The sequence below is a fragment of the Delphinapterus leucas genome, chromosome 19, assembly GCF_059928025.1.
Source record: "Delphinapterus leucas isolate spDelLeu-1000000601 "Yukka" chromosome 19, BTC_Dleu_Yukka2, whole genome shotgun sequence".
Taxonomy (NCBI): domain Eukaryota; kingdom Metazoa; phylum Chordata; class Mammalia; order Artiodactyla; family Monodontidae; genus Delphinapterus; species Delphinapterus leucas.
In genome coordinates, this window is record NC_143147.1 from 7,504,321 (window position 1) to 7,531,706 (window position 27,386).

The window sequence follows — 27,386 nt, forward strand, 5'->3', positions numbered from 1 at the left end:
CCGGGAGTTTCTCCCAGTTAGAGGCTCTGCCCAGGTGAGAGGACTTTTGGGTTTCAGAATGCAAGTGGGCTGTGTGAGTGAGGCCCCAGCTGAAGCGCATGGAACCGGGAGGAACCTCCTGGCCCAACCCTGGCCACGATGCAGACTCCTGAGCTGGATGGTGTCTGAGGTCTGAGTTTTGGGAGGTTTGTTACACAGCATTGGATAACTGAACAGCAGGACTTCGGGATTTCAGGACCTGGGCCTTAAGGCATAGGCTCATGTTTTAACAGCTGTTCTGGCGCCTCAGTGGTGGCACCAGCAGGTCGAGCCCTCGTCAGAGGTAACGATCCCCAGGAGGCAGAGTGGGAAGACTCGGGTGGCAGGAGAATCAGACCTTGCTGTGGCCCCCAGACCCAGAAAGACAGGAACTCCAGGTGGACGTGGGGAGAGCCAGAGCAGAGGGAACCAAGCCCCAGGGTGCCCGGCCTGGCATGGGGTGAGAACACAGGAGACATATCTGGGAGGCATGGTAGCATGAGACAGTCACGTCCTGTCTTCGTGGGGAAAGTGAGGCAGAGGTGAAGCAAGTAACCACTAACTGGCCTGGCCGAGAGTCAAAGGCAGGCAGGCAGGCTCCAGAGTCGAGCTGTGTCCCTCTGAGGCTCGGATGGGAGAGGGGAGGGCCCTGGCTGCAGAGCATGGGGAAGCCTCCGAGGGGGTGTCTGGGGGCCCTGGAGAGGTGACTCCCATGTTTGCCTGGTGAGCGGAGCACAGGGGTCTCTGGCAGGACTTTCTGATGAATGAGGTAGTGAGCTCCCTGCCACCAGGTGTGCGTGCAGAGTCCGATGCCCCCGGTTGGAGGGCCGTTGAGAGGTGGGCGCTGGGCTTCTGAAGGGCCTGAGCTCTCGTAGCCAAACTGCCAATATGCAGGCAACGGGGCCCGGCCCGGGCGTTCACATAGAATGGCCCAGGCAGGACTGGGGCCCAAGCCCAGCCGCCTGACCTTGGCTTTGCCCACTGGCCACCTTCTCACCACCTGCAGCTGCCTTCCTGCCGCCACCACCAGCGGTGCCCACCAGGCTGGGTCAGGAAAGGGCAGGAGCCGATTCCCTACGGGTTCACGCCTGCCCCGTTTCCCCTGCACCTGCTGCTGCTTGGAAGGGAGGGTCAGGGCCAGGGTCCCAGGTGTCCAGGCTTCCCCATACCACAGGCCCTGCTGGCCTGGACTTTCTGTGGCCCCGTGACAGACCCCACTTCCCACCAGGGACCGGTAGTCCCCTAATTTAGGACGTGGAAACAGGCCCACACTCGAGGCCAGTGGTCCTCTCTGCTTAACGTACAGGATGCAGGACTTCATCTCATCTTCACACCCACCGCACATGGGAACTGATTTCATTCCCGTTTTACAGAGCTTGTCCGGGGTCCTACAGCCCGTCAGGAGGTCAAGGTCCAAACCCACGTCTGTTGGGTAGCAGGGTCTGGAGCTCAAGCTCCGACCAGCCGGGGGCGGTGGGTGGAGAGGGCGCAGGGGCTGGGGGCACAACGGTCAGGGTGGCGAGGCCACGAAACCCAAGATGCATTTCATCCCAGTGAGAATCTGGGGAGGCTGCTAGAGGGGTGAGCCGAGCCTCCAAAAACCACAGTTAAGGAACGGGTGGGAGGGACAGGGACCAAGGAGCGTGACCACGCGTGCATGCCCCGCCGTCAGGGGCCGGGAGGGTCTGAACAAAGGCCTGGGCGCCCGGGAGGGCAGTGACTCCGAGGACCGCAGCCCGCGCTGCCGTCCCCAGCACCCCGCCGTCCCGGGAGCGCCCGGCCCAGGAGGGCCGCGCACGCGCCGCCGCCGGGACGTGACTAGGGCAACGTACACGCCGGGCGGCGGCGAGGGGGCGGTGTCTGTGGCAGCAGCCGTCGGGCCGGGGGCTGGGCCGGGGCTCTCGGCGCCGCAACCTGAGCGTATCCTTGCGCCCTGAGCGCTTCGCTGCGATCTGGTCTCCACTCAGGCACTCCCTTAGCCACCCGGTCACCCTTCAGGGGTCCTCGCGGCCCGCCCGCCGCTAATTAGGGGACGGACGCAGTAGCCAAGGCGACCGCCGGATTGACAGGCATGCGCGCCAACCGGATTCCGGAAGCTGCCGTCTGGGCCTGCCCGGCGCGTGGGCGGTGGCCCAGTGACAGAAGTGGAAGCGCCAAGGGGGCGGTGACCGGGCAGGCTGGGTTGTGTCGGTTCCCCGGTGATTGCGCGCTGGGGGCTGAGGCGATTTCGGGCGTTCGGACGATGCCGTGACGTAGCGTGGCGACAGCGTTGACGGCGTGAGCGCACCCCCGTGGAGGGAGCCCTACGGCCGCGGGGGAGGCGCGGACAGGAGGCAGGCTGCAGTTTGGGGCGTTCGCGGAGCCCTTCAGTGGGTGGGGGAGGGGCGGTGGACGGCCCCCGTCTGCGCGTGCGCCGGCCCCTCTGCTGACCCGGCCGCACGCGCGCGCATGCTCGCTGCACGCGGAGCCGCCGTGGCCGGTCGTACTGCGCCTGCGCGCGGAGCCGCCCGCTGAGGAGAGGCGCTGGCGGACGTCGGGCGGGTGGCCGTGACGTCGTGAGGAGCGCTTTAAAGTGCGGGCCGAGCCGGGCGTCCGAGGGTCCGGCCAGGAGTCGGGCCGAGCCTCCGCGGCCGCCCTGCGCGGCATGAGGCCCTGCCGGCGCCCCTGCCCCCCGGGACGCGGAGAAGGCGGAGGAGGAGGGAGCCTCGTCGCCGTCGCCGCATGACTCGCCGCCCCTGAGGCCGACCCGCCGCCCCTCGACGCCCCTGCTGGGCGGCGCGGCCTCGCTCGCGGGCCTGGCGCTGAGGGCCTCTGCGGCCCGGGGCCCGGGCGCGTCCCCCAGAGCCATGCCCGGCCGCCCCGCCCGCCGCGGAGGGCCCTAGAGCAGCGGCGTGGACCATGGCGGCCGCCAGCGGCTACACGGACCTGCGGGAGAAGCTCAAGTCCATGACGTCCCGGGACAACTACAAGGCGGGCAGTCGGGAGGCCGCGGCCGCGGCCGCCGCCGCAGTGGCCGCCGCCGCTGCCGCCGCCGCCGCGGCCGAGCCCTACGCGGCGCCCGGGGCCAAGCGCAAGTACCCAGAGGACTCGGACCCCGAGCGCAGCGACTTCGAGGAGCAGCAGCTGCAGAAGGAGGAGGAAGCGCGCAAGGTGAAGAGCGGTATCCGCCAGATGCGCCTGTTCAGCCAGGACGAGTGCGCCAAGATCGAGGCCCGCATCGACGAGGTGGTGTCCCGCGCCGAGAAGGGCCTGTACAACGAGCACACGGTGGACCGGGCCCCGCTGCGCAACAAGTACTTCTTCGGCGAGGGCTACACGTACGGCGCCCAGCTGCAGAAGCGCGGACCCGGCCAGGAGCGCCTCTACCCGCCGGGCGACGTGGACGAGATCCCCGAGTGGGTGCACCAGCTGGTGATCCAGAAGCTGGTGGAGCACCGCGTCATCCCCGAGGGCTTCGTCAACAGCGCCGTCATCAACGACTACCAGCCCGGCGGCTGCATCGTGTCTCACGTGGACCCCATCCACATCTTCGAGCGCCCCATCGTGTCCGTGTCCTTCTTCAGCGACTCCGCGCTGTGCTTCGGCTGCAAGTTCCAGTTCAAGCCTATCCGGGTGTCGGAGCCCGTGCTTTCCCTGCCGGTGCGCAGGGGGAGCGTGACTGTGCTCAGGTAACCGCCTAGGAGGAGGGAGCGGCCCCCAGGAGCCCGCGCTTTCCGCTTCTGACCCAGGCTTCTGTTTGCGGGGCGGGGGTGGGGGGCGGGGAAAGGGGTCTGCGTTTAAAACGCGGGCAGTAAGGAAACAGGGAGCTGAGCTAGAATTTTCTATCCCGTGGGCAGACTTGACGAGATCGCAGACTTGACCCAGAACTAATCTAAAGGCATCTTTCTAGAAGGATGGTTTTCGGAGTCTTTACCTTCGTGATTTGAGCAAGTCACTTCCATTTTGGGCCTCCATTTCCAAGTCTGTGTTTTTAAAAAAATTAGTTGGGATTACCGTCTAAAAGTCTTTCCAACTTGCCATCCGTGGTCTTTTTAACAGAGAACATGTTCGTGGATTTCTCTAAGAGAGGAGATCCTCACAGAGGAAGGCCCTTGAGCGTATTTAATTGATACACGTTCTCCATTCCCAGGAGGGGGAGTGGCTTCCCTGGAGTTGAACAGATCAGGGGTTGGACCAGGAATAGAGTGCAGCAAACTTAAAATTCAGTCCCTCTTGGCTGCAGAAGAGCCCATTGGTCCTTTGTAAGATGCGTTACCTGTAATCAGGACCATATGAAACAAAATAAAGCTTGTCTCTTTTCCTGGTATTAGGCTTTGTGGCTGTTCAGCAGATCTTAGGCTCTTGGCCTGTTTTCAGCCCCAGAACCTGTGGAGAGTTAGCTCAGTGCCCTGGCCCTCAGAGAAGGTTGCCTGCTGCGACACCTTTGCTGTTGATATGAAGCAGAAAACTTGCTTGGAAGCTCCCTGCTTCCAGCCCTGAAGCAAGTAAATCGAACGATGTACTTCAGTAATCCCCCAAACCTCTTAGGAGATCTAGACTGCAGCTGTTCCGAGCAGCTTGGTTGACCACCAAATTCTAGTACAGGATCGGCAGGCACTGCGCTTTTGTTGTGAGCAGCTTAACCTCTGAATTTCGGTCAGTGCCGTAGGCCACGGTCACGGGGAGAAGCAGGGTCCCGGGAGCCCTCTCAGTGCCCTGAGGCAAGTGTTCTGTCTCATTTGAGGGGAGCAGCTGAGGCTGCCTCCGTATCTGGGAATGGCAGCAGAACCGTGTGGTGCCCACCATGTCTCCTGAGGGGGCAGTTGCGAAGTCAGTGGCAGCAGGAGCAGTACTTCGGGTCCCTTATGCGTCGAAATCTAGAGGCCACCTACCTCTCAGGTACCCCCTTGTCACGTGGGCTCCCGGCTCCTCCTCAGATCTACGTGGTGCTCCAGATGGATGTCTTGGCCGAGCCCTTTAAGATGGGATTTCCAGGGCACACTCTCCCAAGTGGCCTGCCGTGTAAGGCAGTTCGGTGTCTGACTTCATTGAAGGGCTCTCCGTGCTTAAAGGGGTCTGTCGCACGAGGGCCATTTGCTCTCCTAACGGGATACTGGTTTCCCACCTCATCACAGGTCCTCAGGGCTGTCAGCAGGAGGTCTGGCAGTGGCCCGGTGTGTAAAGGGGGGGCCACAAGAGGCAGTCTGTGACTTGCAGAGTCCCCTCCCTTCCACACACGCACACCCTGTATTGAGGAGAGGTTTCAGGTTCCTAAAGCGCAGGTCTGTTAGCGATCAGCAGCGGGATTGCATCACCAGGAAAACGCTCTTCATCTTTGCCTTAGAATGGTGAAGTCCCGAGGCTTTCCCAGTCCCTTCCTCCTGGATTCTGACTTGGCTGAGGGGTCAGTGTGGGAGGCTCGGCCACGTCCTGAAAAGTGCTGCCCCTGGCTTTGAACCCAGCTCTCCTCTCACTTGCTTTGGGACCTTGTGGGCGTTCTCTGAGCTGGCTTTTCCATCTGTAAATAGGGTGATGGCAACTTCCACAGCCTGTTAGAGCTAAAGGTGGTGATTCGGAGTCTAGCAGAGGGCCTGGCACAGGGTCGACCGTACACAGCCACTTCGTGCTCCCCTGCTCTCTTGTCGGGGAAGGGGCTAGGGATTTGGGGGAGCCTTAAACATGGCTCTTCCCTTCACGGAGTTCACGGCCCGGGGGAGGCCACAGACAGTTAGTTACAGCCCAGGAAGGTAACCGCAGGAGTACGCTGGGGGGGACGTCTTACTCCACTGTGGAGTTTGGAGGTTTTCAGGAACTTGAAGGGGGCTAGGAGGTGACTGGGAGTTAGCCGCCGAGCAGAGGTGCGGGCGGAGGGGAGCGCACGAGGGGCTAGGTGAGGGGTAGGTGCCGACTAGAGGCAGCTGGAGCTCCTTACTAGTCCTCAGAGCCAGCCTGGACCTGAGGTAGAGGTTCTGGTGTGGCGTGCCTCGGTGAAGCTCTAGAGCAGAGCTCCTCCGCCTCAGTCCTGTTGACGTGTGGGCAGTCCTTGTGGGGGCTGTCCTGTGCCTCTTGGAACGTTTAGCCGGATCCCTGGCTTCTGTCCACTATGCCAGAAGCACCTTCCGTGACGACCAGAAATGTCTCTAGACACTGCCACATGTCTCCCAGGGGTGAAACGTCCCCCAGGGGAGAGCTACTGCTCTCAGGTTCCGGACACCCCCGCTAATTTAAGTTCTCCAGCACGTGTTCACTTAGCTCTCTGAGCTTACTCGCTATGCAGGTGGGTGAACACCTGCATGTTAGTGCTGCCTCTGTGCAAGTCCTGCTTGGGCTCTTCCCTGAGCTGGTAAGAGGGGATGCTTGCTCTCACTTCCTGGTAAGTATCCCAGCCCAGAGGTGATGAGCTGTAAGGCTGCCGATGGAAGGGGCTGATGAACAAACACAGTGGTTCTCTACAGATGGGCAGGGGTTCTAGTTGTTCTCATCTGACTCAGACTTGTGTTGTTGATGGCAGTGGTGTCTGTACCCGTCCAAGGCAATATGGCAGGAGTACAGTTTTATATTTAATAGCTGTCAGCGTGGATTTCAGTGTGTGGCAAACATTGACTCAGCAGTGTCCAGACGTGGGCATTTAGAGCGACTCCAGAGCAGAGCCTTCTGGAAGTGCTTCAGACTTCTTTCCAAGCCAGCTGGTACTTGTTTTTCTGTAACCTTTCCACGCTGGGCCTGAGTGGGTCCTGTCTTAGGGCTGTTCTCTAGAGAAATAAGTCTTTTTTATCTCTTCTTACATCAGTTCATCTTGTATTCCTTTTCCTGTTCCCTGTATGGTAAGTGGCAGATTAAAACAGATTTCAGATGGATTAATTGGAATAATTACCTCAAGGCTAATTGCATACTTGCTGCTATTTTTAATCACTGCTGAGTGGTCTGTGGTTGCGGTGGCCACATGCCCAAAGACCCAGGCCTTAGCCACCTGTCCGCAAATTACTGTATCGCCCAGCCATGAGGCACGCAGTGGTGAGCGCAGCCTGTGACTTCCAGATAACAGTTGACATTGGGTGGAGCGGGCACCCCTTCAGTTCTGGGCAAAGGACTGATCATGTTCAGCTGGTTGAAAGCAAAATTTAGCTTTCTGGCTTAAAATAGTTGGGAATGTAGGGCAGATAGGTCTGGGCCACATCTCTTGTGTGGAATCTTCTGATTCCGTGAGAGGGGGAGGAACTTGAGGATGAAGTCAGGGCTGTTTATTCTCAGGAGGAGCTGGGCTACGGGGTGTTGGCTGGCCTTGGCTCTGCCAGGCGTGAGAAGAAGGCAGAGGGCAGCAAAGGAAAGGAAGCTAGCAGGCTAGTGACGGTCTTAGTCATGAAGGTCAGAGAAAGCAGAAAATAAATAGGCCATAAAAGTTTCAGGGCTGGCTGGCCATTCTTGACTGGGCCGTTGGTGTGCTGCTGTTACTGGGATATGATGCTAACTGGCTGGAGGCGTGGGCTCATCTCTGCGGACTTTTCCCCCTGGAGGTGGTTGGAATACCTGTATCCTTTGCTGAGGTCGGTGAGGCCCCCACGACAGATTGGACCTTGTCACTGGGAAACACAGATGGGCTTTTCTTCCTACTCCTCGTTACCTACCTCTCCCCACCGCCACTCCCATCAAAAAACAGAAACCAGTGTAGCATAGACACTGGAACCGAGAGTTTGATTAGAGTTCCAGTGCCACCACTTTAGCTGTTTGACTTTGGGCAAGTTACTTAACCTCTCTGGGCCTTAGTTTGCCTCTGCAAAATGGGGCTGTTGAAGTCCTAGAATTGTTAGCAAAGATTGATTCTCTTTCACGTGACCGAAGGCTTGAGGTTTTGGTGAAGTGTCTGGAAACAAGCTGCCTCTGTGCTCAGCTGCTTTCTATTTATACCTTGATGTGTACAGAATTGGGACTTGGAACAGGTTGGCCTTCTTCCTTCTGGGTTCAGAAAGCCCCAGGACTGCTTCATCGTGTTAGGCCATGTGTCTTCTAGGAGGTTCAGGTGTGATTATAACTTGAGTCTGAGCTCACAGTTCTGCCCCTGTGCTCAGGTGGCTGGCCTGCTGCCCCCCAAATCCTAAGTGAGGTCCTGTAGGCCTCTCAGGGGTGAGGCAGGCTCATGGGGGCTGCCAGAGCAGGTGCCCCTGCTGGAGGGAGGTGTCGCCAGGCAGTCCTGGTGATCTCGGCCAGGCCCTCCATCTCTGGCTCTGTCTGCCCTGGGCAGGGCACAGAGTAGATGGGGAATGGCGGCCACCTTGGAACTGTGCCTTAATAATTCCGTCTCCAAGGCTGTCCCCTAGAGGAGAGGTGTGTAGTCCTGCACAGCCCCTTATAAAGAGTCTTCCAGACTCCTCATTTGACCCGCACCTGATCCTCTGAGGAAGGACTTGCTGCAGTCTGTGTTTTGCAGATGCAGAAACTGAGTCTTCACAGCAGTAGGAACGTTGACCTCGACACACACACGTCATCTAGCGTCTGCTGTATGCAGAGATGAGTAAGGCCTTTGCAGAGCTCTGTCTTGTAGGGAAGACAGTTGCCACAAGGCCGAACTGCAGTAGCAAGAGAGGGTTGGGCGGGTGGTGTGGCGGAACCCAGCCTGGGGAGTTGAGCAGAGCTTCCCAAGAGAGGGGAGACTTTTCAAGAGTCACTCTAAGGCATCGTGTGGTGGGTGACAGCCAGGCTCTTGCTCTGGGTGCTTGCGGCACACTAGTCACTGCTGCATGGAGGCGGGGGGGGGGGTGGTGCTTGGGCTCAGTGCAGGGCAGTACCAGTCTCAGGTATTTCCCCTCTCCCTTCCCTGTGAGAACAAAAGAGGAGGAGGCACTGGAACTTTTCTTCATGCCAAGGTTAGGCCTGGACCCAGGGTATATTAAGTTTCAAGCTGGCAGACTGGCACTTTCAAACAGTTTGTCTTGTAGCAAGTAAGTTCCTTAGCAGTAAATAATCCTCTGTGGTCTCTGTTGGACACTTTCTGCTGAAGTTTGGACAGAAAAGCTTCCTCTGATAGGACTTGGAGCCTCCCACTCCCAGCAGAGCTTGATACTGAGGACAGGGTCAGTAGGCTGTGTCGTAGCTGCCAGGAAGTTCTAGAAGACCAGTGCCAGTGAGTTCCTCAGGTGGGGGTCAGTGAGCGCCATGGTCATTTCTGTGGGCCCGTGTGGTCTTGCTTCTGCACTAGTTCTTCTGAGGCCTGGGCTGGGTTCTTCTGAGGCTGAGGCCCTGGCATGACTTGCTCTTTGTTTTGGAGCACTTTGGGAGGTGGGGGGCACTTAAAATTTGACCAGCGTCGGGATCTGCTGCTTCTGTGTTACAGGATGCAGTTCCTTGCTGAAGATGGGAAGTCAGGGCCCTTGGCAGGTCCTATGGCCAAGTCAAACAGATTAGTAACACTCGTTAACAGTAAGGAAGGTTGCCTGCAACCGGTACTGCAGGTCTAGGCCTTAGAAATATGCCTTGGATTGCCTTTGGGGAACTGGACTTCACTCTTTGGGAAAGTCCCGTGTTAGTATGGGACTGTCTTGGAGCCCAGATCTGCACTCCCCTAATGTGGAGTGACAAGAGAGAGCATAGGATAAGCTCTAGAGCTCCTAGCCCTGGGAGGGGGCCCAGGAGGCCTCTCCTGCAGGGGGAGCCTGGATGAAGGTTGTCCAGGACGCCTGGCTTGTGTCACGTGCTCAGTAAATGGGGGTGCCAGGCACCCTGCATTATCTCACTGAATTCTCATGGTAGCCCTGCAGGTGGGCCTCCCACTGCTCTTCTCCAGGGGTGCTAACCAGGAAGACATATAACTGTAGTTCTGCCTAGAAGAGAGGAGCAGGAGCACTGACCCTTTTAACAATCTCATCGTTAGTCACCACAAAGGAATGTCGTAAGTGACAGAGCACAGAGCAGCACCACATGAACACCCGAGAATCTACTGCTGTCCCTGCAGTTGGCCCAGCCCGTGACTCAGCTAAGGTGACAGAGCTCAGGTTGTAACCCAGGTCTCTTCAACTCCTCCATCCCTGTATGGCATTTCTCACTGGGCCTCCAGATATTTTCTTAAAGATTTTTTTTTGGGGGGATGTGGACCATTTTTAAAGTCTTTATTGAATTTGTTACAGTATTGCTTCTGCTTTATGTTTTGGTTTTGTGGCCACGAGGCATGTGGGGTCTTAGCTCCCTGACCAGGGATCGAATCCACACCCCCTGCATTGGAAGGCGAAGTCTTAACCACTGAGCCACCAGGGAAGTCCCTAAATTTTTTTTTTTTGTATTTTGGCCATGCCGCGTGGCATGTGGGATTGTTCCCCGACCAGCGATCGAACCCAGGCTTCTGTAGTGAAAGCGCTGAATCCTAACCATTAGACAACCAGGGAACTCCTGCCTGCAGATGTTAATAGGTGTTGTTTGAGAGAAGGTTCCTTGGTCAGTGCTCAGTTCAAGTCAGCTGTAGTAATTCTCAGGTCCTTTAACATACCAGTGCTTTCTTAAACCCATCAATATTTCCAGATTGATTTGACTGTGGACATTTGTCCGTAGTTATCTCACGGGACTGTTATTTACAGAGAAAATTGAAAACCTCTGGTCGAGGAGCAGCTCAAAGGGGAAAATCCCTAAAATGAGAGCTCTTTTCTCCGCCCTCCACATGGCCCCAAATCAGATTTCTGAATCAGAGGTACTTCTCTCTAGGACTTTTTATTCGCTCTTGCATCTAGTTCTTGCCCACGTGGGGGCAGCCTGGCCATTTTGAGGAGTCCTTCCCAGGCCTGTGGTGTTTCTGACCATTGCTCCATCCACGTCTTCACAGCTGCCCTTGAGAAGGAGCTGACTAGCAGCTGAATAGAGAAGATTGGTGGTCCCCCGTGGCAGCCAGGGAACCTGAGCAGGGGGAGGAGGCCTGTGGCTGCGGAGCTGCCTTGGCTCAGTGGAGGGCTTAGTGGGGAACTCGGGGTGGGAGTGCCTCATGACTGCCAGGCTCCCAGTGAGGGCCTGTACTCAGGGAGCTGAGTTTGCTTCCAGAGTTTCAAGTCGGAGAGACATTAGCTGTGAAGAGGACAGCCGTCTACCCACATTCATTGGTTTGAGCAGTTTTCAAAATCATGTAATTTGATGAAGAAAATAAATAGATACTTGAGTGTGATGGGAATTCTTAAAATATTCCAAACACAGCTGTCTTGAAGATTTTGGATCCCCCAAAATGAAGGTTTTTGAAAGCATTTTTTCCAAGTAGGCAAATTCTCTTTTTGAACCTTGCAGCCTTAGTTCTCTCTGGTGACTCAGTGCTGTCAGTGTCTGCCTTGGCCTCCTCTGCCAGCCCAAGGGTGGGGGAGGGGGAGATGCAGTTCTTATCTTCTCCCCAGGGCCTGGCCTGAGTCACTCCATCGGCCTCCAAAGCCACTAAAGGTGTGCCCTCTTGGGGACCCTTTGAAAGAAGGGCTCCTGGCCTGTGCAAGGAGATTCCTGCTTCTGCTTTAAGACCTGCTTTTACCTCATCCCAGGTTTTCCCTTCAGTGGTTTCTGGCCAAAAGCATCCTGGAACTGAACACGTTATTTCCTCCCACGTAGATCCTTGAACGTGTCATGTAATGGGGTGGGGGTGGCTGTTAACAGCGGGACCCTCCTTCTGTCTCCGTAGCCCTGGGGGTCTTTGGCTGTCCATCTACCCTCTGTGCCCACGCGCTCTGTGTTTCTTTTCAGTGGATACGCTGCTGATGAAATCACTCATTGCATCCGGCCTCAGGACATCAAGGAGCGCAGAGCCGTCATCATCCTCAGGAAGTAAGTGTCCCGGTGTCTGGCTCCTGCAGACCTGACTGCCCGTGGAGGTCTGGCTTCCTCTGTCGACAGCCCTCAGCACGCGGGCTGAGCAAAAGCGCACGCTCCCAGTGCTTGTGGGCTGGGTCTTGAGACAGGATTTGGGGGACATTCTTCCAGGCCCTGCCTCCCCCCACCTCTTCCTTTTCCTTCCTCCTTGGTTCTGATTTGTCACGTGTGCTTCTCACTGAGTATTTTTAGGTTGTGCCTCAGCAGCTTGCTTTAAAAATGCCTGGGCTTTCACTTCTGAGAGGAGCAGGGGGTGAGGACAGGGGATGTAGGTGGGCGGCTGGCCGCGTGTTGAGCAGGCGCGTGGCTTGTGGCTGTCCCTCTTCTTTGGCCAGGGGGTCAGGGACGCACTGACCAACATTGCCAATCCTGGCATCTCCAGCACTTCTTTTTTTTCGGCTCACGAGGTGAATGGACTGACCACGTGGACGCTGGGTCAAGACAATCCTGCCTTGAGGCAGGGGTCCTGAGAAGGCTGGCTGATTGCCCAGGCTCGTGTAGTCGTCAGTGAGCAGGACAGTGCCTGGACCCAGGCTGCAGCGGGATGTCCTATAGCTTGCCTTATTTGTTCTTTTTTTAATTTAAGTAAACTTTATTGTTTAGAACAGGTTTAGATTTACAGAAAGTTGTGAAGACAGCAGAGAGCTCTCCGTTCCCCTTCTTGTTAATGTCTCACATCAGTGTGGTATGTTCATCACAGTCACGAAACCAATACTGATCCGGGACGGTTAACTGGAGTCCATCCTTTACTCACATTTCCCTGGTTTCTCCTCACGTCCTTTTCTGTCCCAGACCCCACAGGATGTGCAGTTGTCATGTCACCTTAGCTCCTCTCCGCTGCAACACTTTCTCAGACTTGCCTTATTCGTGGTAACACTGACCGCCAGGTGTGTGGTGGAAGGTCCCTCAGTTGGGGTGTTGCCTCATGGTTACACCGGGGTTGTGGGTCTGGGGAGGAGACCGCAGAGGAGCAGCGCAGTTCTCCTCACGTCACGTCCAGGGCGCAGGACCTTCCACCGTCAACGCTGACCCTGAGCGCCCGGCTGAGGCTGCTGCGTTCGTCACTGTTGCCCCCTGTCCACACTGTCCTCCCAGGAGGGACGTCGCTGTGAGCGGCACACATGTAAGGAGTGGGGGGTGAGCGCCACCTCTTTGAGGGCGGAGTCGCCACAGAGATTGCCTGGAATCCTTCTGCACAGGAGATTTTGTGTCTTGTCCCCCACTTGTTTATTTCTTCGTTCACTCATTCCTGACATCAGTGTGGACTCGTGGTGTCTGTTCTGTGCTCAGCTTGTCCCAGCTTTGGCCATTGGGAGTTCTTTCTTTTTTTAAGTACATCCTTACTCTCTGGCTTGTCATCTTTTTTTTTTTTTTTTTTTTTTTTTTGCGGTACGCGGGCCTCTCACTGTCGTAGCCTCTCCCGTTGCGGAGCACAGGCTCCAGACGCGCAGGCTCAGCGGCCATGGCTCACGGGCCCAGCCGCTCCGCGGCACGTGGGATCTTCCCAGACCGGGGCACGAACCCGTGTCCCCTGCATCGGCAGGCGGACTCTCAACCGCTGCACCACCAGGGAAGCCCAGGCTTGTCATCTTTTTAACTGCAATTTATCACTTCTGCATCTTGGCCCTTTGGATCCGGAGCTCCAGTACATTGTGGTGGTGATGTCTCTTTGGCACGGCCCTGCCGCTTTGCCAAGTCAGAATGTTGAGTCTGTTTTATCATCTGTAGAATGGAGATGACCCAGACCTGTGGGACAGTCCTGCGGTGTGGGCAGGGCGCTGGGCACCTAGGGGAACTCCAGTCAGTGGTCAGCCTGGCAGCGTTTCTCCTCTAGCCTAAGAATATTCCCAGAATCCATCAGAAGAAGGGTTTTTATCTGCTTTTCCGCTTGCTTTTCCTGTGGTTCCCAGCACAGTCCAAAACCCAGGACCCAGAAGTGAGGCAGCCCAATGTGTTGCTCCCTTCTGGCCTTTCCTTCCCAGTCATTTCTTGTCAGGTGTGCCTGGTACCTCCAGCGGCAGCCAGAAACCAGGTGGCCCACCCGGGGCAGGAATGAGGGTCGGGGGGAGTAGAACCAGAGCAGTGCCTTCTAGGTGTTCCTTCCCAGCTCCTCATAATAGCTCATCCCAGGGAAAGCTTCACTGGAGGTGCAGGAGGAAGTGGCCAGAGCTGGAGTGTTGGGTCATTCTTCTGGCTGTTTCCTTCCTCAAGCGGTGGCTCCCGTACCTGTCTGCCCAAGCCGGATGCTCCTCGGTGGAGCTAGGACTCTGCACTGTTGTTTTTTTGTTTGTTTGTTTGTTTATGGCTGCGTTGGGTCTTTGTTGTTGCTGCGTGTGGGCCTTCTCTAGTTGCGGCGAGCGGGCGCTACTATTTGTTGCAGCACGCTGGCTTAGCTGCTCCGCGGCATGTGGGATCTTCCCGGACTAGGGCTCAAACCCGTGTCCCCTGCGCTGGCAGGCGGATTCTTAACCACTGCACTACCAGGGAAGTCCTCAGGACTCTGCACACTGTTAACTAGCTCACCCCGGAAGCTCTTTGGCCAGCTGAGCCCCTGTAGCGTTCTGACCGAGGAGAATGGCTGTTGTGGGTGACTGGGCTCTTTGACCTTCTGCCCTGAGTGGGTCCAGGAGCCAGCCAGGGACTGGGCTGGAAAGGAGTGGATGGGTGCCCCCACCTCCGCAGCTTCCCTAGGCTGCTGAGCTGGTGAAGTGCCTAGCTGTAGGCAGCCCACCCAGGGGACCAGAGGAGAGGCAAGGGCCGCTCTCTTGCCTGCAGAGTAAAATCCAAGGTCTCTGTTGGACTTTGCCTGTCCATCCAGCCTCCTCCCTCGATGTTCTCCCTGTTGTCTCCTTCCGACTTAATGTTAAATTACCTGCGGCTCCTAGTGTGGCCCACGCACTGATGTCCCAGACTCTTGCAGCAGTGTGGCCTCTGTTGGGAATGCTTTCCCTTCTGACCCACACCCACCCCCCCAGATGACCCACATATACGCACCGAAAGTTGGTTAACCTAGCCGTCCTTCAAGGCTCGAGGGTCAACCATTTTGACATGCAGGAAGCATCATATGCATGTAGCTCTCTCAGCCCACCCCCACCCCTGCTGTCACAGCCTGCACACTTGCCGTTGTGAGTTCTAAAGCTGTGTTCTGTGGGGGCCAGGGAGAGCCCTGTTCATCTGAGTCCCAGCACTGAGGCCGGTCCAGAGGAGGACAGCTCCGGTCGATGAACAGCACCAGGTACAAAAGGACAAGCTGGTGACCTGATGAAAAGGGTTGCATCCTGGCTCAGGCGCTGCCCAGGAGTCAAGGATGTGGCCTTGGTGGGTGCCTGGCTGACTCTATGTCCTTGGGTGAGGCCACATCCCGACAGGTGGGACCTGGGCACTGAGCCCGTCCCTGCTCCTCGTAGGCAGGTAGGGTGGAGCCAGCTCTGCCTTCTCTTAGGTTCGGATATAGATCGCACAGGCTGCAGAGGGAGGGCCTGGGGCCTCTGTCACCACTTCAGGCTGGTCAGCACTGCCGTAGTCTTTCTAAGGGCCTCATGGGGGAAACGGGTGGGCGGCGGTTAAGTGCTGCCTGGTTCAGCAGAACACGGCTCCTTTGCACGTGGATCATGCTGAGTCTTCATGTAGGAGGTGGTGCCATAGTTTCTCGCTGGGAGTGACCTTCGGAGAGCCTCCCCGGGAGTGCAGTCCCTAGGCTGCTGCTTAGTGTCATCTGTTTGGGGTCACAACCGGTAAATGGCTCAGTGCGGCCTTGAACCTGGTCTCCTGGTGTTGGGTCTTGTGGCCCTTGGTGGTTTGCACAGTGGAACACCCCGAGCCCTGCCCCAGGGAGGATGCTGTGAGTTGAAGAACCCAGAGCCTTACATACAGAAGGGCTTTCTTGCCTCTGCTGTGCCAGTAGAGAGCTGGGGGCTGAGAGTATTTTAAGCGGTAGGGGGCTACCCTCCAGGGTGTGGGGTGAGGCTGCGGCTGCAGGTTGGTCAGCTCTTGAATACGCCCAGCTTCCTGGAATGTCGCTGTTTCCCAGCCCACCCAGAGCAAGCTGCCCAGCATGCATCTTTGTCAATCATTGGTTCCCCTGGCAGGGAAGCTGGACCTACTCTTTTGGAAGTGTGGTTTAAGTTTTAAATGACCGGTTAGAGAACCAGGAGGCTGGCCAACTTCTGAGGTGTGGCAGTCATTGGGGTGGGGGAGTATTTGGTTTTTCCCACAGTTCCCTGACGTGCGGCCTTTAAGGGCCTTGTGTGCTGCCCTCTGCCAAGCACCCAGCTACTGGGGGCTGGGCGCCGGGTAGAGTGCTTCCCACACATTAGCCCTGAGAGTGGAGGGTGTGAACTCTGTTTGGACAGGGGTTCAAGCAGGCAGCTCACTGCCTTGGCTTTAGCCAGTTTGGAGTGATCTCTGAGCAGGGATTCCCGACTTGGGAACATGAAGCATCTCGTGTGCACAAGGCACCCGAGGTGGGCATGTAGGAGACTCAGCGCTCCCTTGGGGCCGGTCTGTGGTAGGTGGGCACTTCGCATGCTCAGACAGCACAAGCAGAGTGAGCATTGTCCTAGGAGCACAGAGCGTGTCCACTGGGGCCCAGCAAACACAAACAAAAAGACAACCTGCAGCTTCAGGGGCTTGTTGGGACACGCTTGGTAGCTCTGGCTCCTGAGCTGGAAACTGCTGGCCAGGCAGAATTGGTGAGCTTGAAGGCGGGAAGTATAGAGGGCCTCTGGAATGGAGGGGCAGTGAGGGGAAGGAGGCACTGGATCCAAACTTCAGCATCAGGCGATGGCTTGTGGCCCTCAGGGCCTTCTGGTTGGTGGCCAGGGCACCCAATCTCTTGGTGTTCAGGAGGCCCCCAGGCCTGCATCGGGTTGGCCTATGAGACTTGTGTTCCTGCATGATTAACCAGAGGAAACGGCTCAAGGCGGTGTAAATAGCCTGTTTCTTTGCTGCTGGTCAAGTGGAGCTTGGCTCACAGTGGGCTGAAGTTTGGAAAAGCAGCTGGAGAGTCACTTGCCAAATGTTAACCAAAGCTGGTGTGTGCTAGGCTCTGTGCTGGTGCTGGGCAAGTGGTGAGTGTGGTCTCTTCTCATTCACTTTACCTTTGGGGGAAGGTAAAGGTTTAGCGCCTCACCGGAGGCTGGTCAGGGAATGCTTTCGAGAGAGGTGCCGCCTGAAGGCAGTCAGGGGTGGTGTGTGGGCCTCAGGCAGGCTTCGAACAGGCTCAGGGGCAAGGACAGGTCAGGCAGAGGTGCCGTTCCTAACAGAGGCCCAGAGTGGGGAACACAGTGGAGACGGACAGGGCGGGACCCAGTCGGAGCTCGTCAGAGTGCTTGCTGCTGTGCGGGAGGTCTGGAGGGCCCTGGGGAGGACCGAGGCCTGGGAGCAGCAGCTGGGGGCTTGTTTAGGAGAGACTGCCTGTGGGAGGCTGAGCTAAACGGCCTACTGGGTCATTTGGTCCGGGGGTCCCTGGGGTCAGAGGGAGGCCCTCCCAGAAAGCAGAGCAGCCGAATGCAAGGCTGTGTGTGTGGATGAGCAGAGGGTGTGCGCTGGGCTTTGTCCCTCAGCTCTTCGTTTCCCTGATCCCGGCCAGGCCTGAGATATGGCCCCCACCGGGACACCTGCCTGCCACTGCTTGTGTCTCCATGGTTTTTGTCCCGGTACCAAGGACTATGCACCTTTGTTCCCGGGGAGTCCGGAGATTGGGTGTATCCACAACCTGCCTGAGGAATAAGGAGGCGGTGAGGCCGCCAGGGATGTGACTGGCTTGGGCCCTTGGCCTGGCTCTGTCCCTTTTTTACTGAATACAAGTTGGTTACCTGAGCCCTGTGTTCTTACCTGAAAATTGGGGCCGTTGGGATGCTGGAGATGATTAAACTCGAGACTGCTGTGTGTGCTTTTCGGCCCTTACCGTTGCCCCCTCTGATCTCGATGGGGCAGGGGTAGGGATAAGGACGGCTGTGCTCGGTCAGGTGCAGCGTGAGGAAAGGGGAGCCCAGAGCCATGGTGGTCAGCAGCCCCGGTGCGGGAAAGCAGCCTCAGTGTCAGGTCTCCTGGTGTCCTGGAGGACAGTGAGCCCTTACCAGGGCCTGAACTGGGGGATCCCTGAGCACCCTGATCCTGTGGTCTGGCTGGCGTCTGTGGAGGCCCTGGGTTACGCGCATGTGGCATGGATGGCGTGGTGGTAAGCAGTCTGGGCGATTTGGAGAAGGCTCCCCTTGGGGACTGGGTGTTTTGTTGGCCTGGGTCGGGGGAGGTCTGCTGGGAGCCCAGGACCATGTACGTGCTTGGGGTGCCCTTTCTTTGGGTGATACACTCAGGTGTCCTTCAGGCTCCTCTGACCGTAGCAGGCTGCTGCACCCGTGTCAGCACTGCCATGCGGGGAGAGCAGGGCAGGAGTTGGAGAGAAGCGTGTGGTGTTGGTGGGAGCTGGGAGGCGGTACTATTGCAGGAGGGATGGGTGTGGGTCTGGGCTGTGGGGGAGTCTGATACTTAGAGGGGCAGGAGCGTAGACCTTGGGGCCCAGGGCACTCGTAGGCGAGGAGTGTACTCTGATAGGCCTGCCTCACTGCGCCCTGCCTGCTTGCTCCATTGGGAAAGCCAGGCTTTGTAGTACAAGGGTGCTTGGGGAGGGTGGAACCAGCAGTTGTGGGTGGTTAGCAGCGGGGCCTGAAGTGCAGACTGGTTCCCCGTCTCCCAGAAACGGTGGCCTGCCTCTGCCAGGACAGCTCTCTGCTCTGCCGCGGTGAAGAGAGCCTGCCTGGGCTTCAGGGGCATCCTGGGGTAGCAGCTGTGTGGCTGAGGCCAGTGACTGGGTCTCTGATTTCGCACTCTCCCCCTCCCCCACCCCCACCCTGCCCCGCCCCGCCCCAGCAGCTTCTCCGCGGGAGTCATGATTGATAAAGGAACGTGAGGGCAGCACCTAGACAGTCAGTCTCCTCCCTTCCTCTCCGGTCACATGGTAATGTTACCTTAATGCTTGGCCATCCTCCCTTGGTTCTGGCTTCCCGGTACCTAGGACCAGTCCATGCTTTGTCCTGGGGGCTGTCCCGACATACCTGGGGTGCCTTGCCGTGACCCCTGGATGTTGGCTCAGATCTGTAAGGAAGGTCTTGGCTCCTGTTAACCACCCGAGGAGGCACAGGCCCAGACCTTACTGCTAGAACTGGGCTTCCTGCCTCCAAACCTGTGGCTCTGTCTGCTGAACCCTGGCCTGCTCCCTGGGAGTTGGCTGCCCTTTAAGAGGGGAGGGGTGTGCTCTGAAGGCACACTGCTGGTGGGCTCTGGGCTGTGCATCTGGCTCTAGCCCGGCTTCTTGCAGCTTGGTGGCTTTTCGAAAGTAGAGCTCCTCCAACGTTCTGAGATGTACTTGTAACAGCCCCAGGGAATGTGTCAGGAGCCATTTTGGGCCCCAGAGCTCCTACTGCCCCCAAAGTGGGTGCGGGAGGCTGAGTTTCTGGTGGGGCTGCTTCTGATCACTCCTTCCCTGAGGGCTGGCCCTGACGGTAGCAGAGCTGTTGTGGGGGGAGCTGCGCCTTCCGTCTCTTCTTCTCTCAGGCAGCTGGAGGGACACAGAGCCTGTCTGTGTGCCTGGCTTCTGTCCACTCTCAGCTGGTCCCACCTGTCTCCCCAGCCTCCCCAGCAGTCCTGGACCCACCGCGAGGGGCCCCCACCACTGCCCCCGGCTGCCCGGGCCGGCTGCCCTAGTCGCAAGCAGCTCAGGAAGGGCGGGCCCCACCAGGGCTCAGTGTGTGCCAGCCATGCCTGCGTGGCAGGATGTGCCTTCCAGCCCCGGAGGTGTGTGGGCCAGGCTCTCCTCTTGGTGGCGCTGCTCTTCTCTGGCCTTCCGCACTCACCCGAGGAAAACCACTTCACGGTCTTGGGCCGCGGGTCCTGCCCACACGGGCTTTTCTGCCCTGGGCGTGTGCTCCCGGCACCCGCGGGGTCTTCGGGTCAGCTCGGCTCGGCAGTGCTGGAGGGGCGCTTTCCTTCCCGAGGCTTCAGACTCTGGAGTCCTCTGAGTCGAGCTTTTTGGCTCATGTCACATTTGGTGTGAGCTCTCAGCGCAGGGATCTGAGGCCTGGCCTGGTCAACGAGAGGTCTCAGGGCTTCGGTGATTCTGGTTCCCACCCTCAGGTCTGGGTGTGCCCAGCACCACGTCTTCCCAGTGCCCCTCGAAAGGATCCTAGCCTTGAAGGAGGCGACTTGTCTTTGGTCTCTAGACCCTCAGAACTGAAAGAGGCCTTTGCTCAGATGGGGAGACAGGCCCTGAAAGGGATGGTGACTAGCCCATACTCTGAGTGGCAGCCTCAGGGCTGGATCTTCCTGTTGCTCCTAGGTCCTGTCTCCTGTAGCCCGGGGTCCCCAGAGTGGAAGCCGAGGCTGGTGGGCCAGTAAGTGCAGCTGGGCCCTTCTGGCTTCCCTGTCTAAGAGGCTTGGAGGCTCACCTGGACTAGACTTTTCTCCCAGGACTTCCCGGCACACGTGCCTTCCCTCCTGACTGACCTAGTCTTCCCTTCTGTTATGAGGACCGGGCACAGTCATTCCCAAGAACCCAAGGCAGCTCTTGGGTTCCCCTTCTGCTCTCTTCCCCCAGCGTTCTTGTGAGGATGTCCTTTGAGGTGCCATAGCACCTTCTTCCTCAGAACCCAGTTGTTCCTTTGTGGCCAGCAGCCCATGGGAAAGATGCCTCCAGGGCCTTCTGCCAGCTGTGCCCCCATCACTCCCCACCCCAGGCCTCTCTCTTGCCCCTTGCTGCCAGCGGCCTGACTTGCTGGCTTCTGTATCCCACAGGAGGCCTTGGGGCTTCTTTGAGGCTTCCCAGGCCAGCTTCCTCCTGGCCTGACTTCCTAAAGGACTCGGATCGCTGCCTTGGGCTACCCCTACCCAGTTTCTCCATCCCTTCTTCCCCCTCCACACTTGCACGCTTTTCCTCGACTGACTGGTGTGTTCCAAGTGCCAGGTGGGGGCTTTGCCTTCAGAAGCCCTCTGGCCTTGGCTTGGTCAGTGTCCCGGAACCAGCAGAAGCTGCCAGGTGGCTGTGTTGGGACCAGAGCCAAGCGTGAATGTGGGATTGGGTCTGGGCCCTCCTCCTGGCTCTACCACAGCCTTGGCGTCCCTGTGTAAGGGTAGGGAAGCTCTTACTATGTTCCCCTCCAGTCCTTCCACAGGCCTGGACCAGGGGAACCTTCCTGTCTGGTTTTTCAGGCAGGGGTGGAAGTGTCTGTTGGAGTGTGTTGGTGCCCACCAGTGGGGCCCTCAGTCCTCTGGCAGGTGCAGTAGCTGTCCCTTGAGAATCTCTGGGCCGGAGGAGGGTGAGATGGGGCTGTCTCGTCCAGCTGAGAGAGCCCTGGGATCCTTCCCCTGGGGCAGCAGGTCACTGGAAGTCTCCAAACAGAAGTGTTCCCGTCCCCGACTCCTAAGCCTGAACTTGGGAAGGACGGTCTTTGCAAGTCAGCTGGACCAATTCCTAGTTGAACCATGAGGAGACTGCTGGCCTCCACCTAGCCCGGCCAGAGAAAGAATTGGTCTAATGGGGCCACACCCTCCCCAGAGGCCTGCCGGTGACCCCACGTGCATTTCCTTTGCAGGACGAGATTAGATGCACCCCGGTTGGAAACAAAGTCCCTGAGCAGCTCCGTGTTACCACCCAGCTATGCCTCAGATCGTCTGTCCGGAAACAACAGGGACCCCGCTCTGAAACCCAAGCGGTCCCACCGCAAGGCAGACCCTGATGCTGCCCACAGGTACTCAGCTGCGGTCCCTCAACACAGGCCAGCAAAGCAGGCGCCACGGCCTGGCTGCAGGGCAAGATGGGTGGGAAGCCTGGGGTAGGTGGTTAGGAGCCGGGCATTGTCCACCTTTCTAATGCCTTCTGTCTGGTTCCCTGGGGTTGGTGGCATTCTCGACTAAGCCCTGGCCATCCGCCTGTGGGAACGCTCTGTGCCTTCCCACGCCTTCCCTGGTCCTGCTCCCTGACACACGCTCCGGTGGGTTACATGGGACGTTAGCAGGGAAGTGCAGGCCTCGGAAGGTCGCCGAGCAGGGGCCCGTTTCAGAAGGGTTTCTGAGGAAGCTGCTGAAGCTGAGGCTGGAAGGATGGGGAGGATGTATGGGAGGGGCAGTGTGGGCCAGGGGTGCCGTATGGGCTGAGAGCCGGAGACAGTAAGAGCTTGGTAGTTTCAGGGCTGGTGGGGTTGGTGAGCAGAGAGGGAGAGTGGGAGTCGGGGGAGGACTGAGAAGCCGAGGGGGATGCCAGAACCAGGCAGGGGCTTGAGGCTGTGATAGGAAAGCCGCCTTCTGCCCGGCAGCCTTGGCGGTGTCCTGGGGCACCAGACTCAGAGCCCAGCAGACCCCACAGGGTAACCGGGGAATGTCTCAAAGACGAGGGGTGACCGTTGGCACCTGCTGGGCAAAGAAAGACACGGTGCCAGTGCTTCTGCCACTGCCATACACCCCCCTCCATGGAGACCTGGTGAGCTGGGGTGGCCCTGGGCCAGTCTCTGGGTAACGCCTCCCCCACCCCTTCCCTCACAGGCCTCGGATCCTGGAGATGGACAAGGAGGAGAACCGGCGCTCGGTGCTGCTGCCCACACACCGGCGGAGGGGCAGCCTCAGCTCGGAGAACTACTGGCGCAAGTCCTACGAGCCCGGGGAGGACTGCTCGGAGGCGGCGGGCAGCCCCGCCCGCAAGGTGAAGATGCGGCGGCACTGAGGCCTGAGCCTCCGGGACTCGGCTTGATCCTCACTAGCTGCCCCTCCTTTTGTTGCGTTTTGAGGGGTTTTTCCTTTCCTTTTCTTTTTTTGATTCTTATATTTTTTTCCTTGGTTTGTTGCCTGTTAAGGCTGAAGAACAGAATTGGCCAGGACCTGGTTCTCGTGTTCTTGGTTTTCCTCCTGGATGGAAAGGCTGTTGGCATCTGTAGGCACAGAAGCTCACGCTGGAGTGGCCAGTGGAGGCGTGGGGGGCAGCTGTCCTCACGTGGGGCTGTGTCTGGCTGGGTTTATTTAAAAGCAACAAAATGTTTTGGTTTAGAAAAATTCTTGTTTTGCTTTAAATGTAAATCTTCTTAGTGTTGTAAATGACGTTCAATCTCCTCCCCCTCCCCCCACTGTCTGCGATGGGTTGAGGTCTTGCCGGCTCTGCAGGGGGCCTGCTGCCCTCCCACCCCTCACTTGCTCTCCAGGCCCCAGCAGCTCCCGCAGATACCCGCTCCTCCTGCAGCAATTGTTAGGGATGAACCGGGCAGAGGCCTAGGTAGTGCCAGCCCCTGAGCTGTTCAGTTGGCTGAGACCCCGGGCTTCCTGCATGCCCTCTGGCCTGCTCTGCCTCCGGGTCCCTGGGCTGCCCAGGGGCCGGCTGCAGTGGTCCTGACCTCTTGCCAGGAGCCTGCCTCTTTGCTGGCTTGCTCCTTTTAAGCATACACGTGTGATTGTGTGGAACAGTTAGACTTGCCGTGTTGGGGCAGTTTTAGGAATTGTTTCTAGCTGGAGGGACTGGTGTCCTTCTGAGTCTAGTGTTTGGGCTATGGAAAATTGTTGTGGTGTGTGGTAGGGTTTTTGTTTTCTTTTGTTCTGAGTTTTCATTTTTTCCTTTGGTCTCCTGGCTTTTTCCTTTCCCTTTCCTTTCTTCTCCATCGGCCCTCCTTGGGCCTTCTCCCTATGTCAGTCCCCATAGGAAGCTGCCCGCCCCCTCTGTCCGCCTGCAGGATGCATCCAAGGCCAGAGCTCAGGCCTGCAGACTGGGTTGGTGCCTCCTCCGCCTCAGGGGCATGAGAGCTGGGGAAGGAAGGGTCCTTTAAAAAATAATAATGAAAGGGAAAAAATAAGTGAAGTCTTCGGCAGTTTCCACCTGCTCAGATCCTTGAAGGCTGCAAGGTTTTGCTGATCTGGGTTCATTAGGAATGTCTTCTTGCCAGCCAGGGCCAAGACCCAGGCCTGCTGAGAGCAGAGGCCCTCCCAGTCCCCAGGCTGCTACCATCCCAGGGGGCTAGTCTTACAGAAGAGGCTGCAGAAAGCTGGGGGGCAGCCACCATCAAGAAGCCCCTCTCAGGGGCCAGAGCTCCTTTGCCAGTGTGGATTCCTCAAGTCGGGACTGCATAACTAAAGCAGTTGCAGTTTTTTGTTTTTTTTTTTTTTACAGCTTTTTTCCCAAAAATGATTTGTAGTTGTGTGTGCAGCACTTTGCCCTGATATGTGTGCTCTACAATAAAAACCAAATCTAATATATTTTGAAACAGTTGTCTGATGCTGTCGTAAGAGAGGACTTGCCTTTGGTTCTTCCTTAATCCCTTTGTTTTGCCCTGAAACTCTGAAGGGGGTGAGGGGGCGGAGTTCATTGCCCACCGAGGCCGCAGAGGAGAGGAGCAGTTGCTGGCGCAGGGCTGAGGACGGGCTCGCCCACTGTCTTTTCTCCAACTGCAAGGAGGATGGACTTCGTGTAAGCCGTATGTCCAGGTGCCCAGGGCACCGTGGGCCCACAGGAGCCAGGATCCTATTGTGCTGAGTTCTGGAAGCCCGTCTTCCTTGGGGTGATCAGAGAGGCTGCGGGCCAGTGGAGGAGGAACAGCACGAGCAAAGGCAGGAGAGGGCCTGGCCTCTGTAGACAACACGTAGGTGGTTTTGCTCATTAAACAAATTCTGGAGTTCTGCTGTATGCTGGCCAAGCCCTTACTGGGGCCCCATAGTGAGCAGAACCCTTCCAGCCCCTGCTCTCAAGATGAGCACGGTAGAGCGGTGCATGCAGATCCAGGCTTGAGGCAGAGGGGCTTGGGTAGAGTAGGGGTGGGGTCCGGGGGGTTTAGTCCCTCCAGATCCTGGACCTGGCTCCCAGGCTCTGGTCAGGGGCTTTGGTCTAGAGTCTCCCTCATTCACTTCCAGTGCCCAGAGCCAGTCTGCTTGGCCAAATTCTTGCTGTGAAAGCCTGGCAAGCCACATAACTCCCCATTTAACAGGGAGGGGAGAGTCCAGAGGGAGCAAGTGAGTGGCCAGGGCTCAGGCCTGCAAATCAGTGACAGGATGTGAAGTGGGGGTGGGGTGGGCAGAGCCTCCTTGGGGTCTGTGGCCAGTTGGGCCTGCAGGGGTAGCCACGGGGCTGGGCGGATAGGGCCCTGGATGCCCCGGAGAGGAGACATTGGAGCTGAGGGAAAGGTCACCCACACCGTGCCTGGGCCCCTGACTCGGGTCACGGGATGGGGGCTCGTGCGGAGGGCTGGGGAGCTGCGAGGGATTCTCCACTGCAGCTGTGATAAAGCCAGACCTGGGTTCTTCCTAGTGAGTGAAGGAGGCCCTTTGCCTTGAGGACTGAGGGATGAGGCCAGAGGAACGGGGTCCAGCCCTCGGAGGTCCTGCTGTGTCTCTGGCGCTGGCTTCTGTCCCTGTACAGCGGTTCCATGGCACCCCGTCTCTGGGACTGTGAGAATCCTCTGAGTAGTTCCCAAGCAGATGCGGGGGCCGTATCTGAGTCCCTGAATCTGACTGTTCCCAGCCCTCTGCTGGGGCACTAGCTAGCTGTTTGGGCCACGTGCTGAGTCCCATCTCTGCTCCCAGCCCAGGCTTGTATACAGAGGTGCTCTAACAACATCAGGCTCCAGCCCTTCCCAGCTGCGGAACCCATCCCATTCCTATAATCCTGTTGTGTGGTGGGGGAAACTGAGGCCCAAAGTCACATTCATTCATTCAAAAAATACGAGTGTCCGACTGTGCTGAGCTCTGCTGAGGGTACAGGACAACCTGGTGTGTGTCACATACACACACACACATAAGGTTATTGTAGATCGTACTGATAGATGTGTAGCACATGAATTACCAGTAATAAAACATAGTACTCTTTAAGTTCTGTTTAGCCAGCTGTTTCTCACAGAATGCTTTTATTGATTTTAGTTGTTGTTGAGTTCTTGTATTTGTAGCTCACCTGTGGTGGTAATTCAGCCACAATATGGTAAACGGAGCTGCATCCCATCTACCTGTATTAGTTTCCTGTGGCTGCTGAAACAGATCGCAACACGTCCGGGGGCTTAAAACAACAGACGTTTATTTTCTCACAGTTTGGAGGTCAGAAATCCAAAATCACCACCAGTGGGCTGGAATCAGTGTGGCAGGCCCATGCTTGCGTCTGACAGCTCCCGGCGGCTGTAGACATTCCTTGACTTGTGGCCACATAACTCTCGTCTCTGCCTCTGTGGCCACATGGCCTCCTCTTCTGTGTCCCAGATCTCCTCTGCCTCTCCCTCATTACAGCCTCCCTTGATAACCAAAAATAATCTCCCCATGTAAAGATCTTTAATCACATTGGCAAAGTTAAAAAATGTTTAAAAAATTTTACATTCCAGGGATTGAGACCTGATACCTTTGGGGGCCACTGTTCAGCCTACTACTACCCTGCTCTCTTCCCAGTAAGTTTGTCCTTAAATTTGATACATGACCTACTGATTACTCACTGATGAACAGATTGTTAGTGGGATTGAAATGTTTCAGCCTCAGTATTAGTTTTAAATTTAATCTGCATCGTTAATATTTTCTCCACCCATTTCTTAAGTCTAGACCTGTGCTGTCCAATACATAGCCACTGGAAGCTCGGCTGTTGAGCACCTGAAGAAACGTGGCTGGTTTGAATTGAGTTGTGCTTTAAGCGTAAAATAACACACCAGAATTTGAAGAGTTAGTACCAAAAAAAGAGTGTAAAAAATATCATTAGTTACTTTATATTGATTACATGGAAATGATAATATTTTGGACATACCTGGGTTAAATAAAGTATGCTATTTAATTTTACCTGTTTGCTGTTACTGTTTAAGTCTGGCTACTAGGGAGTTTGAAATTACATGTGTGGCTTGCAGTGTGTCTCTGTTGGAGGCACTGGTCTAGAACATGAGTGGTAAACCCAGCCTGATTTGTGGCCGTGGAAACATTCCCTTCTGGCTGGTTCCAAGCACAGCCGCGAGCGCCGTTATCACAGTGTCTCCACCACACAGATGCAGCCAGTGTAATGCAGAAGAACAGACAGGAGGGAAACAAAGTAAACCCGGAAGTGCTTAGTTCTGAACTTCACCTCTGTTTTCAGTGTAAGTTAGCTTTTAAACAATGGCTGGCTCACAAAGATTCTTAAACCGTGACAACTGGCAGTTGCGGGGCTTTGCAGAGAGGAGGATGTGGTCAGACTTAGTTAGGGTGAGAGCAGAGAAGGAGCGTGGCAGGCACGGCACCTGTAGAGATTAAGGGGCTCCAAACGGAGGGCCTGGGGTCCTCCAGCTGGGTGTCGGGGCGTTTCCTGGCGCACTCTCTCCGGTGCCCACAGTGCGGCAGCAGAGTCCCAGCGGAGAGTCCCCGCTCACTCGGAGTGGGCGGGGCACAGCCCTCCCTTGGTTTAGATGGGGAGCTGAGGCCCCAGGGCAAGAACTTGGGTTCCCCACTGCTGCCACCCTGCTCAGCCAGGGCCCCCGGGTGAGCGGCTGTGCAGGGCGACCCAACTCGCCGGGCATTGTCCCCCAAGCCTTTGTGCTGCCAGTGCCCTCTGCGTTAGGCGGCTCCTGCTGGAAGCCACCTTGTGGTACAGGGCTGCCCTGGGCTCCGTG

The 27,386-nt window shown here is 57.2% G+C and overlaps 1 protein-coding gene across 2 annotated transcripts; it reads left to right on the forward strand.

Annotated features, from left to right (window-relative positions):
• The first annotated feature begins 2,674 nt into the window (after positions 1-2,674).
• Positions 2,675-26,586, forward strand: ALKBH5 (alkB homolog 5, RNA demethylase). Of its 2 annotated transcripts, XM_022560843.3 has the most exons (4): positions 2,675-3,686; positions 11,692-11,772; positions 21,405-21,560; positions 22,351-26,586. In XM_022560843.3, the coding sequence occupies exons 1-4, from the start codon at positions 2,917-2,919 to the stop codon at positions 22,526-22,528; spliced, it is 1,185 nt and encodes a 394-aa protein (XP_022416551.1). In that variant the 5' UTR covers positions 2,675-2,916; the 3' UTR covers positions 22,529-26,586. The 2 variants fall into 2 exon arrangements, with proteins under 2 accessions (XP_022416551.1, XP_089756352.1); XM_089900226.1 differs by lacking the exon at positions 11,692-11,772.
• Positions 26,587-27,386: the final 800 nt, after the last annotated feature.